This window comes from Barbus barbus (genome assembly GCF_936440315.1).
Source record: "Barbus barbus genome assembly, chromosome: 37".
Classification (NCBI taxonomy): Eukaryota; Metazoa; Chordata; class Actinopteri; order Cypriniformes; family Cyprinidae; genus Barbus; species Barbus barbus.
The window spans coordinates 5,338,052-5,358,068 of NC_136715.1; the positions used below are offsets into that span (position 1 = coordinate 5,338,052).

The window sequence follows — 20,017 nt, forward strand, 5'->3', positions numbered from 1 at the left end:
TAAAAAATCTGAAAGTCTATGCATTAAATAGCAAAGATATGTTGTTTACCTAAGTTTGCTTTCTTCATCATTTTACATCAATGACCACAAAGTCTCCAAACACACATTTTTTTAACAACATTTAATATAGTTATTTTCAATTGCAAGCTAATTGTACTTAAACAAGTTTTGCATGACATTGAATGTTGCATGTACAGCAAAAAATATATTCGAAAATCTTTGTCTTTTGTTTTCCAATACAAATATATTTTTTTTACCTAAATTCTCGGACTGGTTTTGCAGTGTAATGACGTTTGTTGTGCATGTACAGGTTCTGTAAATGTGATCATTCACCTGAAATTAATTCTGGGTATAATCCGCTTCAAGGTGACATTTTCGCATGAATGGTTTCAGCGTGCAGAGAACCATCCAAATGGCAAGTTATACTCTTGGCAAAGGCAAACACAGACAAAACAGTTGCTAATATTTGGTCTCCACATAGATGACAACTTTCATAATGTGACAATGCAAGCTGACAGTGTCTTGATATATGCAATGTAGTCATGATTCATTTTTAAGACATTAAATTCACAGCTTTATGTTAAAGTAATGAAGAAACCTCTCAGAGGAAAGCGCTAAAGCCCAGCGGACATTAAAAGCAATTGCTCTGCTGTCACTGAAGTGCTGTCGGCTTGCAGTTCAGACCGGAGAGATGGGACAGAATATGCACATACACTTGATAATGCATGATAATGTTCCACCAAGTACCTGTGGGTGAATGCTACAAAAACTGTCAAGAAGTGTCAGAATTGTCAAAAAAGGAAATGTTTGCAATGCATAATTATATATATAAGAAACAGAGAGAGAGAGAGATTTAGAGACTTTATTTTATTAATATTTACATAAATGATTCATGGGAAACTAACTCCATTAATCTTTGTCTTACAAACAAATGCACAATTAGGTAATTTAATAATTAAAACTGAATAATCATAATTTAATAAATAAAGATGAACATACAGACAATACCCTGTTTTCAAAAATTAAATGAGGTCCAGTGTTTTTGTAAAGTCAACATGAGAAGGCATTCACAACCCATTTTACTTTTCTGAAAAGGAAATTCAACAAGGGAATGGGATCTTTTCTCCCACAGGATTTATATCTTGGAATTCCGACTTTTCTTCTCAAAATTGTGAGTTTATATTTCACAGTGCTGACTGTATATACCTTTTTTTAATTCTGAGTTTGTCTCGCAATTCTGTCAGAATTATGAGCTACAAGCACATCATTGCGAGAGAACAAAAAATCAAAACTGTGAGATAAAAAGTTCAAATTCAAAGATTGTATTTATTTATTTATTTTTCTATGGTAGAAACAAGCTTCCACAGAATCACGAAAAGTGGTTGGAGGAGAACGTCCTTTCAGCTGGTGAAAGAGGCAGAAAATATTTGGCAGAGAAAAAAAAATTGGGGGGAAAAAACATGCACCGATGAATCGTTCGTAATAAGACCAGCAACATCTAGCAAAGTAAATAGGGTCAGTTTTGATCTCATGTTGACTTTAAATTAGTCAGTCCCACTATTTCAACATTCCCACAAGTATGTGCGATACACCTTTTAGCACAACGCAAGTTCATTACTGTATCTTTAATGTGTTAGTTTTAGCAAAACCAATGATTTATTTGATGTAAAACATCCCAAACGCTGAGAATACTCAATGATTTTCTTAGGGTGCCAATAAATATTTTAAAACTGGTCTGAACTCTGAATCCAGCGGCACAGATTCCATTTCAGACTGATTTCAAGAGGAAAAGTGCTTCTGTTTTCCGCAGACCAACAATTACACATATTTATTCCTCCCATTTCCAGAGGGATTCTGCGCAGCTCTGCACGCAATAAATAACAGCAGGTTGAGTTTCAGAGTGTTTAATCAAACGCATGACATACATAATTGCCTTTTTCCCTTTTTATGACCACAGAGACAAAACAGAGAGCGTTTGTCCGTATTCTTGTGCGCTCTGCAGCTTTTGTCAGGAGCCCAAATGTTTCCTCTTGAGGGTCTCGGTTCGTCGTAGATTATATGCTTGTACTGTAGTTTAACACGCATTCTCCTGTGGCGTCTCATTGTTTCGTCTTTAATTTCGTCTTTTATTCAGCGTCATGTCTCAGCACTCGAGGCACTCGTGAAGTTTCATCCATGCCGTTGTGCTGCTGCGGTGGGTGTGACGAAACTTGTACACTATGCATATTCATTTCCATCTTTTTTAATATTCACGACTAGGTCCACTCTTTACATATTTATGACTCTATTATTCATAAACTCTTTATCCATGTACAACAATATTTAAATAATGTGGCATTTAAGGCAGTCCAAACATTTACAAAAGAAAGTAAAAGTGAAAAGGGATAATTGCAGAAAGTCCCGCCAAAGAAGAAAAACGCCATCCTTATCCCAGTAACAATAGTCCATGTCAGGTTTCGTTTAGGAAGGGACAGTCATTTGAAGTACATACACAAGACCCAAACACGTATCAGATCAATATGTACTTGTGTTCTGATGAGGTCCGTGATTATATGTGCACCGACGGCACGCTCTGGTTCAGTACCTGGGCTCTCATCATCTGGACGCTGGTCATGATCTTCTTCTGATGGCCCATTAATGTGACTCCCAACCTCTGGATGTCGCTGAGACGGAAGTGGACAAAGACATGTGATTAGATGCTGATTTTGGAGATTATGGTTTGTTTCCCTTATAATTGTGATTATGCAAAACGAGCTGAAGAATGTGTTCAGTGAACTTAAAACACGCTCATTATTTGTAGGCTATAGACAAATTTTATGCAGATATGTCTGTTATTTATTGAAGCCTGTTTCCGCCACAGGAAAAAAAAATTATACATATATATATATATATATATAAATAAACACACACATGCATGTATATATTTAAGAAAAAATATGTTATATTTGTATATTAAATATATATAATATAAATTATATAAATATATACATGTAAATATATCTAAATATTTTCAAAATATATTCTGTATGTGTGTGTATTTATATATACATAATAAATATACACAGAACACACTGTGCTGTCAAACGATTAATCACATCCAAAATATAAGTTTTTGTTTATGTAATATATATGTGTGTGTGTGTCGTTTTTTTTAATTATATATATATATATATATATATAAAATTTAAAAAAGAGAAAAAAAAAGGTATTTACTTTTTATCACAAAATTTTAATTTCCCCCTCCATTTTTGAAAGAATTGCAAGAAAAAAAGTCAGAATTTTGCAAGATATTATCTGGATATATAAATTCCCAATCCTTAGAGAGAGAAAAAAAAACAGAATTAAGAGATATTAACAATTTTAGAGTCTACATCCCTTAATTGATTTTTTTTTTTGCCACAGAATAAAAAATAAAAGAGGTATTTGCTACTTTTTATCTAATAATTCCAACCTATTTCCCTCCAATTCTGAAAGCAAGAAATGCAAGAAAAAGTCAGGGTTTGCAAAAAATTTACTATAGATATAAATGACCAATTCTGAGAGAAATAAATAAATAAATAAAAATCAGAATCGCAAGATATAAACACATCATTCTGACTTTATTCAGAATGATGAATAAAGTTTATATTATAAACTCACAATTGTAAGTTTATATATTGCAATTCTGACTTCATAAACTCGAAAATGCAAGAAAAAAAGTCGCAATTACCTTTTTACTTTTTCATTTTTAAATTGATCCCATGGCAGAAACAATCTTCCATAGTTACTGGAAAGATCCGTTAAATGCTACACAAACCTTTCTATTGCTGTAATTGACCCTTTTCAAGATTAGTTATTCATGGCCATTGTAACCATAAACATGATTAATTATGCAATTAACTGCGCAGCTCTAATTATAAGCTTTTTATGTTAAAAGATTCATCAAAAACATTTGAAACAAACAACAGCTGGTCAAGGAAGAATGCGTTTTATACACAACATAAACCCTGAAGACATTATGGCTGATTTTATGACCACATCTAATAAAAAAAACTCTAACAACATGATTTCTAGAAAGCTAGCTGCATTTTGTTGAGCAAAACAGGGCATTTGCTTCAAAATTGACCAACGGAGATAGCAAAGACACATTTCATAGTTAAGGAAATGTGGAGAAAATATGAAAAAATAGCCCTAAAAGTCCACAGAACTGCTTTCAGTTAATTACTAATTAGTGTTATTTTAGTATTATTTGAATACTATTGTAGTAATTAATAAATTATTGATATTGAATTAGTATTTTGAATTTGCCTTTATCTTTATTTTCTGTTTGTCTTTTTTTATTTCAGTTGTAGCCTTATTTTTTTCAATATTTCAACTTTATTCCTAACTCTGTTTTCAATTAGTTGCCAAGGCAACGTTTCTATATTTCATTTAAGTTTTGTTTTTTTCATTGTTCATTAGGCTAAAGTTTTCATCTAATATTTTATAATATTCTATTTTAATTTAGGATTAGATAACAGTAACAACACTATGAATTACCGAGCTTTTTTCCTCACATAAAGCTTTCAAATAACTTTAGAAGACTTGGAAAATTGTGAAAAAGTAGGAAGAAATGACTCCATACGAGTTTGGACATTGAATAGTACATTTTTACATCTGGAAGAAATCAAATCGGAAGCAGAGGTTTAAGAACGAGAAATCATCTGTTTAAACTATCGATTGAAGACTGCAATGTCTACAAATCCACTAAAACTGGACCAATAGGTGTAGCATTGACTGACCCATTGGACAGACAATGGACACACAGTCCTGAAACTGCATCTAGTGCTCATTGATCGTCTCACTTGAGGAGGTGATGATCAATCAAAGGCTTAAAGCCACCTCCAATCTGTCCTCCATCTACCTCGGCGCTAAAATCCACGTAGCCAGCTGGAACCCTGCGAGGATGCATCTCAAAGGCTTCATTTCTGCATTAGCAATCTGGACCACTCCATAGTGTTACAGAGTAAGAACTCAATCAACTTACTGTTGTTTCATGCTCATCACATGTCCTAGAGTCAGATACCCTCCTGCGGCAAAGTGGTCCTTATAACGGCCCATCTTAATGGTGTCCAACCACTCATCCACAGATCTGCAGCTGGTGAAATCAGGCATACTTCTGTTCATCAAAGAACTGTTTAGTCTGAAATGAGAGCAGGGGGAGATGTACGAGATGTACCTATGAAATGCGGTGAGCGTGGGCAGAAAATCAATATGAGTTAAAATGATAGAGAAGGTGGGAAGGGGGGGGGGGGGGGGGGGGCTGTAGATTTGGCCGGATTGGGTAGATTAATACAGGGATGAAATCCCTATTTCTTCCCATCAGAGCATCTGGATATGCACCGGCAATTTGACAGGACATGCGCTCCGAGCTGAGCAATTTATACAAGTCCAATTGTGAAAGCAGAAGCATTCTTTTTCAGTTCTCGGCAGATCAATGTCAATATAGCGCAGAGGTCTTTTATTTAACAGCGAACGTATCTATTTGAGATGAGCTTATTGGAAAATGTACACTTGCGTCTGTGACCCACTGTATTCCCAGTCACTCAGATGAAACTTTCTCGTCAACTTTGCGAGACTTTTAAAATGGATCGTATCTGACGCAGACAAAGTGCATTTGTCGGGTAAATCCCCCCGAAGGAGGCGTATTGATTGCTGGCTGCTCACCTGCACAATGTGTCCATTGACTTGAGGTTCTCGGGATTCCGGATCAGCTTGTCCAGGACCGTGACGATCTGGCAGAATCTGGGCCTTTCGTTGCGGTCTTTCTGCCAGCAGTCTAGCATTAGGGTGTGGAGGGCACCGGGGCAGCCCATGGGGGCCGGGAGCCGGTAGCCCTCCTCTACGGACTTGATCACCTGCAGAAAAAACAATCAAACTGGATTAAAAGTTGGGGACAGCAACTGATTTGTCTGTTTGTCTTGCCAAAATGATTCCACTATGGCTGATGTTTCGCTACGTTTGGAATGGAATATTACTGTTATACAAACTGCTTGCTGCATACTGCCAAGTACACTAAATACTGCCTACCTACTATTTTAAAAAAAGCAGCATTCTGCATTCTGCATTGTGCAATGATAAATAATTAATAAAGAGCAGTACACTACATTGTTACCACATGATTGTATTATGCCCAAAAATCTCACTGGATTATTACAATTAATGGCAAAAGTAATGTTTGGAAATGTAAACTGATATTTCCTGCTGACACACTACAGCAAAAGATAGAAATAATTGACTTAAAACCATTTTTTGTTGTTGAAAATACTTGTGGCCTAAGATTTTTGCACAGTACTGTATATGTAGCCAATAGTGTAGTTTAGACCCACATCTCTGTTGGTCAAGTTCCAATATGGCCGTTCTCCATATGACATCACTTCCCACATCACCACTCCATAACTCCATACGTCACTGGAGGAGGAGAACTTTCGATAGGTGATAGCCTCCGGCGCCGTCCAGCGAATCGGGATCTTCCCTCCCTAAAATTCAATGAAGACAGAAGATGACAAAGATTAGGGAGAAAACACAACCAAAGTGTGTCTGAAAAAACACTGAGCATTGTAGAGTATGTTCCCGGATTCACAAACTCACGCTGGTGGTGTAGGCTGCGTCAGGGTCGTCCTCCAGCACACGTGACAGACCGAAGTCTGAAATCTTGCAAACCAGATTACTGTTGACCAGAACGTTCCTGGCAGCCAAGTCCCGATGGACGTACCCCAGATCAGCCAAGTAAGTCATGCCAGCTGCTATGCCACGCAGAATCCCAACCAGCTGAATGATGGTGAACTGACCGTCATGTCTCTGTTTTGAGGGAAGAAAACAAGAAGAGGGAAAGAAATCTGTGAAGTTTAGCTTCAGCTCACAGGGAGGTTCAGAGAGGCAATGCAAAACTACAGAGATATACGAGAACAAACACAAACATGTTTACACACCCTCAGGAAAGAGTCCAAAGAGCCGTTCTCCATGTACTCTGTGATGATCATTACCGGTTTGCCTTGGTAGAGAATGCAAAAACAAGGGAAAGAACAAGAGATGTCAAGAGATTGGAGGTGATGCAAGTCTGAATGAAGAGGTTTTCTTTTCTTTATTATTTAGTGGGTGAAGTAGTGATGTACATTTATCCGATTGTTATTGTAAAATAAACCTTGACAGGGTGATCAGGACCCCAGTGTGAGGTGAAGTGGTCTATAGTGGTCTATAAGTTTAGGTATTGGGCAGGATTAGGGATGTAGAATATGGTCATAATATGAATAGAATATGTGCTTTATAAGCACTAATAAACAGCCAATATTTTAATAATAGGGATGCTAATCAGCAACTTAGTGAGAATTGGTCCCTATAAGCGTTAACCTTTATTCTTATAAAATCTATTTACATTTTATTCAATAGTATAATTAAAATCCAATAATGTGTTTGAGATGTAGAGTAAACATTCTGCTATATAAATGCTATGGAATATGTTTTAACAATAATGTATTTCAAAAATTTGACAATAATAAGTGCACTTCACTGATAGTCTTGTAAAGTGCTTACTGCGGGTAACGACTCCCTCCAGGTGGATGACGTTGGGGTGATCGAACTGTGCCATGATGCTGGCTTCTCCCAGGAAATCTCTCCTCTGTTTCTCGGTGTAGCCGGCTTTAAGAGTCTTCAGAGCCACCGGGATATCACGTTTCCCCGGGAGCTTCATCCGGCCATAACACACTTCCCCAAACTCTCCTGAAGTGTGCCAGAAAAGAAGATTAGACACTGGACAGTGTCCACTCGTGCTGGATTTAGATTCAAACACTTTCAAACTTCACAATGAAATTCACATGATATCTGACCGCTTTAACATTAATACTAAACTGAGTGCTTCTCATGAGATATTTAGCATTTTTAAATACATTTTAAAAATATGTTTTTTTAAAAGCATCTTGCATATTCTTTGAGCAGAACTTTATATTCTGTTGATATTGTTCCAAGCATTTCTCATGTATTCCCCAGATGCCCAGGTGTATTTCACGCAATCAGTGAGGACAGCTGTACCTGAACCTATGATTTTCTCTATTTTGATCCTGGACGCTTCAATTTCTCTGGCAAATTCGTGGACAGCCTGGCAGGGGTCCTCATATGTGTGGGGATCAATATAAAATCTGGCTTCTGGAAATGATACTAGAATAAACAGAATTAGCATTTGGTCACATATTGCAGCATGAAAGCAATTTTCAGTCACAGCCACAATCTCTGTAGGGCCCAGACAGCAGCTACAGCAAGATATTGGACCAAAAAAGCAATAGTTTCCTGCCTAAAATTCATTAAAAGAGAAATCATGGGGGAAAAGAGTGTCTCTCGTACCATGGCCATTTTGGTAGTGCATTTTCTCCTCGTCTGAGTCCTGGAAAGCTTTGCTGTAGCCACAACGTCTGTAACGCAAACCAGAAGAAGAAACGCTGAGATTCCAGAAACTTCTTCAACAGAGAGTTCAAGTCATGATCCAAATCAAGCAGCTCTGAGATTAATCATACTGAACATTTGTTTCAAAGCAAAAACGTATTTGAAATGATGAAAGAAATGATTAAATCAGAAACAATGGTATAAAACAAAACTATTGAGCATAAGATTGCAAAGTATGAAATAAATTAGAACTTTATAACAAAATATTCAAACTTACGCAAACATTACTTTGGATCATTCACAATGCTTCAGGAGTTTCATGATATTTTGCAGCTCTTTTTTTTTATATTTTTTATTTCTGTGCTATATATGACTTAAGGTATTTTTTTGCAGTCTTATTAGTCCAAAATCAGTTCAATCAAGTTTCCATTGTGAGGTATGTGTTTCGGGGTGTACATGTACCTAAATATAGCCCCTCTTTCATAGATAATTACAGAGTGAGTCAGAGGTGTTTGAGTGGGATTATTTCAAGAGGAAGCTGGCAAGAATATTCTCTTATATGAATGATACACCCAAAAATGACAATTGTATTCACACTCATATTGTTCTAAACCTGTATGAGTTCTGAAACAGCTCAAATCTAAACATCCACCCCTACTCTTCTTGGCACATTTATGAGAGTAGAGATGTTTTATTTGTGAATGAATCATTCTTTTGAGTCAAATAATTTTTTTTAATTAATCATTTGCTTCAGTTCAGAATAATTCAACAATTCAGCTCATTCAGTCAGTGATTCAGTCACAGAAACAAATAAAGAAAGAAAGTCATACAGGTTTGGAAGACGTGAGAGTGAGTAAATGATAGCAGAATGTATTTATCCTCTTAACATATGTAACAGAATAAAGCAGGGAAAATTAATGCAGACAATTCAAAGTACTCCTCTTGCCGTTTTCTGCAGATGGCAACGGCCAGAAATGTCACCAGTCCTGTTACCGAAGCCATGCAGATCCAGATAATCGTCATGTTGGTATTTCGCAGGGGAGCTGGTGAAGAAAAACAGAACCCAAATATCAACACAAACGCGTCATTAAACACTCTGAATCATCACCAGTTTTCTCATTGCAGGAGACTTTCAGTCAGAAATGGCATGTTTGTGTACAACGAAAACAACATGTGAAACCATCAGGAAAGGAAAGGAAAGGAAAGGATGTGACGTGTGGCCAAGTATGGTGACCTATACTCGAAATTTGTGCTCTGCATTTAACCCATCCAAGTGCACACACACAGCAGTGCACACACACAGCAGTGAACACACACCCGGAGCAGTGGGCAGCCATTTATGCTGCGGCGCCCGGGGAGCAGATGGGGTTTGGTGCCTTGCTCAAGGGCACCTCAGTCGTGGTATTGAGGGTGGAGAGAGCGCTGGACATTCACTCCCCTCACCTACAATCCCTGCCGGACATTAGACTCGAACCCGCGACCTTTGGGTTACAAGTCCGACTTTCCATTAGGCCACGACTGCCCCCCACAAAACGTATACAAAAGGTATAATGTATTTTTATTGCCATATACAGGACACTGATTTGAGACACTTTGAGATTAATGAGAGATACTAGGATGTTCTTAACCCAAATATACCATATAATAAAATTATAAATAAAATTCTGACATTATATTACAGCTCATTCTTCCAATATAAAGCTCATTCTACCAAAATTTATTAAAAAAGGTTAAAAAAGTATATATTTATATAAAATAAATATTTTTAAAGATTACAAATATAAAAATATTTTTATAATATATTTTAGAAGCTAGTGTTAGTTTTTTTTTAGTAAATGAACAAGCAGTTAGTAAATGAATAGAGTGCAAGTCTAAAAGGGGCAAGTTTTTTTAAAGAACAGAATTAGAATAGAATTAGAATAGAGACTGCTAATGTTAGAGGGTCAAATAAAGATGGAAGAGATGTGTTTTTAGCCGATTCTTGAAGATTAAAACATTAAAATATATTAAATTAAAAGTAATCGTAAACAAATATAAATATGTACAAAAACAAATTAAGATTACAACTAAATGCTGGTTAGGAAGAGATTAAATGTACCAAAATTATTATAATAATTAAATGTATTTCATTTGATGTCCTGTTTATTTCAGCAGATTTTAACTATATGTGTATATATATATATATATACACACACATAAACATAAATAAATATAAATATGTAAAAGAACAAAAAACATTACAATCTTTTGTTCTTTTGTTTTCTCCTTGTGTTTTGTTTATATTAACAACATCACTCTCTCTGGTGAAAATACAATTGTTCAATCATTTTTGAAAAGTCTCTCCTTAACAATCCACATGATTGAAGTATTATTCATGTCCGTAGTAGCACTAGTAATAATTTAACACTCACGGGCTTTGCCGGTCTGTATCTCCACTGACTGGCTGAATCGTCCACAACCAGCTGAGGTTCTGGCCCGAATCTGGAAGATGTAGCTCGTGCCGGGCTTCAGACCTGACACTTTAGCGCTGGTGTTCTTTGACTTCAGCGTAGCATAACTTTGCTGCTCGTTGTCCTGCGAAAATGGGCCAATAAGTCAATGAGTGGTTATGTTCAAATAAAGATTCCATTTAAGGTCATTGAATCCATAAATATAGACAATAATGGACAATTCACACCAGGACTTGACAAAATCATTGTTTTGAGACCCAGGCTGGAGGATTGGACCGATTAAACTGAAGTGCTCACTAATCTGTTAGCATTCTCCGCTTTACCCCACTGCGTCCGTGAACTCTGTCCCCTCTGAAGCATTCCGCTTTGTTAAAAAGCCTTTGATGCTCCTCTGTCCCCTGAGGAGACGGCCAGCACCGTATATCCATCAAAAAGCACTGTGTGGTCTTTGTTAAGCACCATTCCCCAGGAATCAGCACACGGGCAGCGGCTTGGCAAACAGAGAATGCACGTAAATCATATTTACATAGCGGCATTGTTGACAAGGCACTGTATACTAATTCTCTGTCACAGCTGAGATCTCTTTTGCGCCATTAGGCAGCAAAGCTCCCAGCTCACGCGACAATTAACGTCCCTCCAGTGTTTGGCAGGGCTCACTGTGTTGGCCTTCAATGTCACTTTAAACAATCTCGCCAAATCAGTCTGAGAGTACAATTGGTTGGTAATTTCCTTTCAACTAGCCTGAGCTGCCAATAAACCAAGTGGTTAAATTGAGACATTTGACTCCAGGCTAGTCTATAAAATCTGACCCTTCATTAAGTGGTACGCCATTCGGTGATGAGAACTTCTCAGTTAATTAATAAATATCCCTCTTTTGGGACCTGGAGTGTAATCACTAGGATAAAGAAATTACCTTTTCATAATATTTGATGTCATATTCTAATATGACTCCATTGGGCTGCGCTGGTTCGTGCCAGAAAAGAGTGACGCTGGTCTGACTGGCGTTTTCTTGTCGGATGGCCATCACTTGAGACGGAGCTGTGAAAACAAAGACATGAAGGGCCCTTTAGTAAGACAACAGATTCAATCTACAACAAAAATAATATTTATTATTATTGATATTATATGAGGAACAATAAAATGTACTGTGTTATTCTTGCTGGAAAATACATACTACTAGCTTCTAGCTTATCAGAACTGGTTATGTATCTTTATTAGCTGGTTGAAGCTAGTTTAGGTGGTTGATTAGTAAGTGTACTTGCTTGTGGAGTCAAGATTAATGTGTTTAGGATTAGAAGATTACCTTTAGATGATCAACTAGACTAGTTCGCTGATGGCCAGAAGTCAACCTGGTTAGGTCTGGTGCCTAAACTGGTACCTAAACTAAACTGTTTAAAACTGGCTATTTATAGTCATTACGTGATTCAAACTAGTTTAGGTGGTTAGGTGAAAAAAAAAATGCATATGCTGGTTAGGTTTGTTTAGCTGATTTAAGCTGATCCTAATTGGTCATGAGCTGGTTATAAGGTAGTTATGAGCTGGTCCTGAGCAGGAGTTGCTAAGGCTTAATCCATTTCAAACCAGCTACCATGCTTCAAAACATACCTAACTAGCATGTTGTTGTTTTTTTCTACAGGGTAGTCAGCAAGTTTGCTGAAGGACCATAGGTCATCCTGGTTAGGACTGGTGGACAACCTTGATTAAGCGGTTCAAAACTGTTTATTCATACCAGCTTTAGATGGTTTCTAGTTGTTTTTAGATGGTTTCAAAACTAGTGATTTATGCTTATTAGCTGCTTCAAACTACTTTAGGTTTAATGTTGTTAGGGCAGATGTCTAAACTGGTACCTAAACTAAACTGTTTAAAACTGGTAGACAACCTTGACTAAGCTGTTAAAAACTGTTTATTCATGATCTTTGGCTAGTTCAAACTTGTCTAGGTGCAAGATCAATTCAATTAATAGCTGTTTTAGTGAAGGTCAACCTGGTTAGGACTAGAAGACCACCTTGACTAAGCGGTTCAAAACTGGTCATTTAAGGTAGTTCTAAAAAGGAGGTTCATCAATTAGATTAGCTGGTTTGGCTGAGATCAACCTGGTTATATTACATTGTCTATTCTATTTAAAACTGGTCAATATGGTCATTAGCAGGTTAAAATAGTTTAGGTGATTAATAAGTTAGATTATAGCTGGTGGGGCCTATTTCAATCTTTTTAGAAAACTTTGACTAAGGTTGACCAAGTTTCAAAAACACATCATAGACTAGTCAGCTAGGTTTTGACTAGGTGAATAAGCTAAACCTAGACTAGACTAGACCGCATAGGCTAGTAAGATCTTGATTTTCAAGCAGCAGTGTTTTAGGAATTATGCAAATAATTAATAGAATCAAATTTTAATGATCCAGTAATGTCTCCTACCTGCCTGGTTTGTGGTGATATTGACCGTCACAGACTGTGGAAGCTTGTTGCTCAGGTGTGTGACTCCATTTATAGCAACAATACGGAAGGTGTAGTTACTGTGAGCAGCAAGATTCAGCGCCGTCACCCATGGTTCTGTAAGTCCTGTCTGCTGAGGGATAAAACGCACTAGGGCCGCTCCTGTCCGGGACACCGCCACCCCATTCATAATTCCTCCTCCTCCTCCAACTGTCCCGCTAACAGCTCCATTGGTGTCTGCAACACCCCCATTGCCGTTCCCCACCCCGTTACCCCCTCCGGCACCCACCCGACAGTCCTCACACTGCGCCCCGTCTTTGTCACACTTCTGGCAAAGGACGTCATAGATGACATCACTGCGGCCTCCTGTGTCCAGAGGTGAACCCCACTCCAGACTGACCGAGGTGCCGTTCACAGATGAGATGATGTTTACTGGAGCTGACGGAGGTCCTGCGGGGAGGGTGAAGTTAGACAGTTCTTAATTATAGGTTAATTAGTGAGGTTGAGGGAATTGGTGGTTATCAGGCTAGCTGATCAAAAGAGAATGATTGAATTTGCACTTCAGTAACCACACGACCCCGGTTCAACAAGTAATCTTGCCTTACGATTTTTCCACTCATTAAAAGTAAAAAAAAAAAAAAAAAAGTTAGATTTTTGCTACCAGAAAATATTTGGAATCTTAAAGCAGTTTAAAAAAATACTATTAGAATTAAATTAGATTTCAAAATATTTACATTTGTTTTACAGATTCCACATTTTTTATGTAAAATATAAACTTCAAATAAATTAAAAATAAATGAAATTAAATAAAAAAATAATAAAAAAATATATTTTTTAATTCTACTTCCTTTTTATCTTATCTATTTTATTATTATTTATTGTATAAAATAAAAGTAAATAAAAATAAATAAAAATAAAAGGAGATATATGCTTAATTTGATCTTTTCTATTTTATATAATTGTATTTCTTTGATCAGACATGCTGCTAAAATTATTTATATGATAAGACATTTATATAATGTATAAAAATAAATAAAATAAAAAATAAAATAAGATAAGATAAGACAAAAATATTTTTTTATTTTACTTAATTTTATATTATCTATTTCATTTTGTTTCTTTGATCAGGCTGATCAAAATTATGCATATAATATGATGTCTATATAATGCATAAAATAATAAAATAAAATAAAATAAAATAAAAAGTACATAGTTACTCCAATAATCTACACCTGTGGTACATCCATTAAAAACCAACAAAACACCAGCTGATTAAAATACACTGAGACTTAAAAAATTATAAAGTGCAGCTAGTGAAGAGAAAAGATCCTGCAACATTTTAAATATTTTATATATTATGTATATTATGCATCAACGTCCAGATATGGATTTTCAAATACTTTTCTAGACCACGGTATCTAAAGAAATTTTAAGTTAGAAGATTTCTTGATCTAATGATTTTACCAGGTTGTGATTTGCAAACATGAAGACTCACTTGTGCAGGGAGAAGCAGATGGATCTGTAGAGGAACGATAGAAGTTGGCATCACATGGGCAGGTTAGAGCTGCTCGTGTCTCAGAGTGACTGTGGAGTGGACATTTCCCACAGAGCTGATCTCCTGCCACGGGCTTGTAGAAACCCACCTCACATGCTAATAGAAACACAAAAACAGACTTTAACTCAGCACAATCCACAATCTGCTTCTTTGCCACTTAGATATTCATATTTTTTTTTAAATCAACATAAAATAAAATTACAGATTTTCTGTTCCTGGTTTAAAGGATTAGTTTACTTCCAGAATGAAAATTTCCTGATAATTTACTCACCCCCATGTCATCCAAAATGTTCATGTCTTTCTTTCTTCAGTTGAAAAGAAATTAAGGTTTTTAAATTATTATTTTTTTTTTAGTGGATCAATGGGTTGAAGGTCCAAATTACAGTTTCAGAGCAGCTTCAAAGAATGCATTATACTAGACGAGGAATAAGGGTTCTTATCTAGTGATACGATTGGTCATTTTCTGAAACAAAAATACAAATTTATATACTTTTTAACCACTAATGCTCTTCTTGCACTAGCTAGACCTCACGTAGTATGCAATCATGTTAAAAACTTTTGTTAGATAGGACCTTATTCCTCGGCTGGAATCGTGTACAGCCCTTTAAAGCTGCATTTAAATTTGGACCTTCAACCCGTTGGCCACCACTGAAGTCCACTATATGGAGAAAAGTCCTGGAATGTTTTCCCCAGAAGCCTTAATTTATTTTCGACTGAAGAAAGAAAGAGTCTTTCTGAAAGATATTACCATTTTGGATGACATGGGGGTGAGTAAATTACCAGCAAACTTTCATTCTGGAAGTGAACTAATCCTTTATATATGCATTCATCAGGAGGTTTTTCACAATTCAACCAATTTTTTGTGGCTAAATAAGTTTTTTTATGGACATCTATTTTCCATAAAGAAACTTTAATATCCATGGAACCTTTCACGAAAGGTTCTTTGCAGCGAAAAAAGGGTTCTTTAGACAATTAAAATATTTTTACACTAAAATAAATAAAAATGGTTCGTTTAACAACGGTTCACTGAAAGATTCACTCTGGAACAAAATGGTTCTTTAGAACTGTGAGATGTAACAATGCTATCTCACGAATAGTTTGTATATGTATTTTATGAGGTGGCTAATTCATATGAATTCATAAGACCTCACCTCACATTTTGTGCAATTTGTCTAGGCCCCAGTGATGGGTAGATTTAGGGGCGAGGTTAGAGGTAGGTCATTCGTATAAATTCAAACAAATTATGGAACTCGTAAAATACGTATAAGATTTAGCAAAAATTAGCCACCTTGTAAAATATGTACGAATTGCCATATGGGTTGGATATAAACCTGCAATTGTGAGAAATGAAGCTGCAAATTATGAGAAATAAAGTCAGAATTGCAAGATATAAACTCGCAATTGCGAGAAAAAAGAGAAAAAAAGTTGCAGTTGCTTTTCACTATTTTTTTTATTCATTTGGGGAAACAGGTTTCCTCCTTTATTAACCTTTATTTTTAAGAGTGTACATGATTTCTCATTGAATATCCTGTTTAACCCAGAAATACATCACATTATGGAAGTAAAAATGGTTTGCAAACACCATTTTTGTTAATTTTGAACATTATTTGATCAAAATGAAATTCAAGATTCAAGATTTTTATTCATCACATACACAATTATACAGAGTATAACCAGCAGTGAAATGTAGGTCAGGTCCGCTCCAAGGACAGTGCATTTATATAGAATGCAAATATGAGAAAAAGAAAAATAGAAAAAAATAAAAGAATAAAATAAAATAAAAGATAAAAAATATAAATATAAATATAAATGTGCAGGTCAGTATGTTGTTGACTTAAATAGTAATAAAGAGGAATGTGCAAAAAAATGTGCAAAAAAGTTGTACAGGATATTTAAATAGCAGCAATAGGAGGTAGAGAAAAATTATGAATAGCTTATTGATATGGTGATATTTACATGGAGTCAAGTGATGTTATGACACAGAGTTAGAGTTTAGGAGCCTGATGGCCTGGGGGAAGAAGCTCCTCCTAAGTCTCTCAGTTTTTGCCATCAGGCTACGGAAGCGCTTACCAGATGGAAGCAAAGTGAATAGACGGTTACCAGGGTGATTTGAGTCCTTGATGATTTTGACAGCTCTATTTTTGCAGCGTTTGAGTTAGATGTCCTGCAGAGAGGGGAGAGCAGACCCTGAGATGCGCTCAGCTAAGCGCACAACTCTCTGTAGTGCTTTGCAGTCCTAATTGGAGCTGTTTCCATACCACACTGAGATGCACTGTGCCAATACTCTTTCTATGGTCCCTGAATAGAAAGTTTTCAGGATTGCTGGTGAGACCCGAAATTTCCTCAGCTGTCGCAGATGGTACAGTCTTTGCCTGGCTTTCTTAACCAGTGTTTGGATATGTGTAGTCCAAGTCAGGTTCTCAGAGATGTTTACACCGAGGTACTTGAAGCTACTCACCCTCTCCACAGGGGTCCCACTGATCATAAGAGGAGTGTAGGGCTGCTGCTGTCTCTTCCTAAAGTCCATGATCAGCTCTTTAGTTTTGCTCACATTCAGAGAGAGACAGTTGTCCATGATGTGAGTCTCTCTACCTCATCCAAGTATGCGGTCTCATCGTTGTTGGAGATGAGGCCCAGAACCACAGTATCATCAGCGAATTTGATAATAGATGTGGAGCTGTGAGAGGACACGCAGTCATGCGTGTAGAGAGAGTAGAGCAGGGGACTCAGGACACAGCCCTGCAGCATAGCCTCTGAGTGGGAGGACCAGCGCGTCACTACTCTCTGCACCGGAGGATCCTGAACGAGCCTTTGTTTATATTCCGGTGTGAGGAAAATGGCGGCATGGTCCGATTTGCCAAAAGCCGGTAGTGAGCGGGCTTTGTAGGCATTCTTGAACTGAGTGTAGCAATGATCCAGTGTGTTTGGTCCTCTAGTTGGACAGGATACATGTTGATGAAAGTTCGGCATGACCTGCCTGAGGCTGGCTTTGTTAAAGTCTCCTGCGATGATAAAGCCACGTTTCGGACAAACAAAGGATGTTACAGTCCCTTATGTCCCGTTGGAAACTAATCCTGGCTCTAAGATCGTCCATCTTATTCTCCAAGGATTGGACATTTGCGAGCAGAATGATAGGAAGAGGAGGACTATGAGGCCTTTTCCTAAGTGTAGCGGTTTCCAATGTCCAAAAGTGTTTCTATGTTATAGGTGATCAGTGCTGACGTGAAATGTGTAAAAAGAGAAAGTAAAAGTAAGTAAAAAAGTAAATTAAAGCAAAGTCTAAGCGGAGCGGCCTGTACAGCGTCCGAATACAGCGGTGCCATTTTGAAATGCAACAGGTTGTGAAAAAGCAGCGCGACACAGTTTCTCTCAAGTGCGGCAGTTCCGAATTTGCAAAACAAATGTTCAAGTGAGGACAACAAGTACATGGGTGAGGAATCTGAGCTTTGGGGAGGGAGAGAATCGAGAATTAACATAGAGTGATAGCAAGTTCTTTATCTCCACTGACAGAAACCCCAGGGAGTCCAAAACGTATTCCTTCTTGCAGTATTTATCCTTGTCTGTTTTTTTCTTTTGGCTTGATCCGATTAATCCTTCCCTCCCTTGATGTTTTTTTGAAAAGCTCCTGAGTTGAAAAGCAGGTCACGATAAACATTGAGGCCGTACGCTCATGGAGTACAGTGACGTCTATGCTCTTTGAAGTTTTTGACAGAATACCTCTGGCAACGCAACAGCGTACATTCGACATACACACCGACAGACAGACGTGACTTAATCATGATGAACTTTGGTGACCTTTTCCGTTTAGGGCCAAAATCCCGCTTTTAAGACTCTTTCTACTTAATAGCTCTCTTTTCGAAGCAGATAAGGGTTAAAAAAACACGAGGGGTGAGAAGAGACTCCGGTGCTCTTTATCCAGCAGTGTTTACATATACTACATTAGGGCTGTTGTGTTCTCTGTTTTTTTTTTGTTTGTTTTTTTTTGCACATTGGCACACTGTTTGGTTTGTCAGCACCTGTCAGAGCACCGCTCTCCTTGCATTCACATTTGCATTACAATGAATTTTAATGAATATTTACAGCCATTGTATGCTGACCTTGATTTTTACTCTTTGCGTAGATGGTTAAATAAATATGGTTGAAAAGAATAACCACCAAGGTGTTTTTCATGACCAGACTATGCAAGGTCTTGTAGGAGAACAAGGTGATTCAAGCATCGACACAAACAAAATGTTTTTATTTACCGTTGTGTAACCTCACACGCTCAACCAAATTATCATGAATGGACACCTTTCCACAGTAAGTGTCGAAAACAGTGTTGGAATTACATATTTCATAAATACAAATTCAACATGAAATTATCATAAAACTGATAGAGAACTACTGGATTAGGTTTTAAGATTAGAAAAACATAATATAATATCATATCATATCATATAAAATAATAAAAAATAACGTGTTAAAATTTGGAAATAAAACTTTGAAAAGATTTAATTATTGTTTACTTATTAACTTTATTATTTAAAAAGATAATAAAACATGTCAAAATAAAAATATTATACAACTGATGAAGATTAATCAGAAGAAAAATTACATAACATAACAACATACCATAACAAAACAAAACAAAACATAAAAATATAATATAATAACATAATAAAATAATATAATACTGGTTAAAACTTTTACATTAAAAATGCAACCATAAAAATATGAATTTGGCTAAATATAAAAATACTGAAAATATTTACTTTTTGTTTACTTATCTTGATTATTTTAAAACAATAATAATATATATATATATATATAAAAAATCATAAGCCTGAAAGAGATGTACTTTATCAGATTATTTATGCAAAGATTAGTCAGTAGACAATATAATATTATATAATATAATATAATATATAATATAATATAACTTTGAAAAAATTCATTTATTGTTTACTTATTATTTTAAAAAAGATAATAAAACAAATGTTAAAATAAAAATATTATACAACTGATAAAGATTAATCAGTAGAAAAAAATGATAGAAATCACAATATAATATAATATAACGTAATGCAAATGTAATGTAATGAAAAAAACAAAGCAGTGAGATGAGGGTGAGTAAATAATGACAGGATTTTCATTTGGGCAAACTGTTTCTTTAAGAGACTCACAATGAGTATCCTTGAATACACAC

At 36.3% G+C, this 20,017-nt stretch overlaps 1 protein-coding gene across 1 annotated transcript in view; it reads right to left on the minus strand.

The window, feature by feature from the left end:
* Positions 1–2,548: 2,548 nt before the first annotated feature.
* LOC306856927 (ephrin type-A receptor 8-like) overlaps positions 2,549–20,017 on the minus strand; it is a gene marked incomplete at both ends in the record, with an annotated part of 76,371 nt that continues 58,902 nt past the window's right edge. Inside the window, 14 exons of the mRNA XM_079396483.1 lie at positions 2,549–2,663; positions 5,006–5,161; positions 5,686–5,876; positions 6,348–6,497; positions 6,610–6,819; positions 6,951–7,012; positions 7,552–7,737; positions 8,047–8,172; positions 8,356–8,423; positions 9,332–9,437; positions 10,806–10,968; positions 11,758–11,882; positions 13,260–13,727; positions 14,773–14,928. Of these exons, the coding sequence (XP_079252609.1) occupies positions 2,549–2,663; positions 5,006–5,161; positions 5,686–5,876; positions 6,348–6,497; positions 6,610–6,819; positions 6,951–7,012; positions 7,552–7,737; positions 8,047–8,172; positions 8,356–8,423; positions 9,332–9,437; positions 10,806–10,968; positions 11,758–11,882; positions 13,260–13,727; positions 14,773–14,928 (2,282 nt within the window). The remainder of the gene's footprint in view (positions 2,664–5,005; positions 5,162–5,685; positions 5,877–6,347; positions 6,498–6,609; positions 6,820–6,950; positions 7,013–7,551; positions 7,738–8,046; positions 8,173–8,355; positions 8,424–9,331; positions 9,438–10,805; positions 10,969–11,757; positions 11,883–13,259; positions 13,728–14,772; positions 14,929–20,017) is intronic.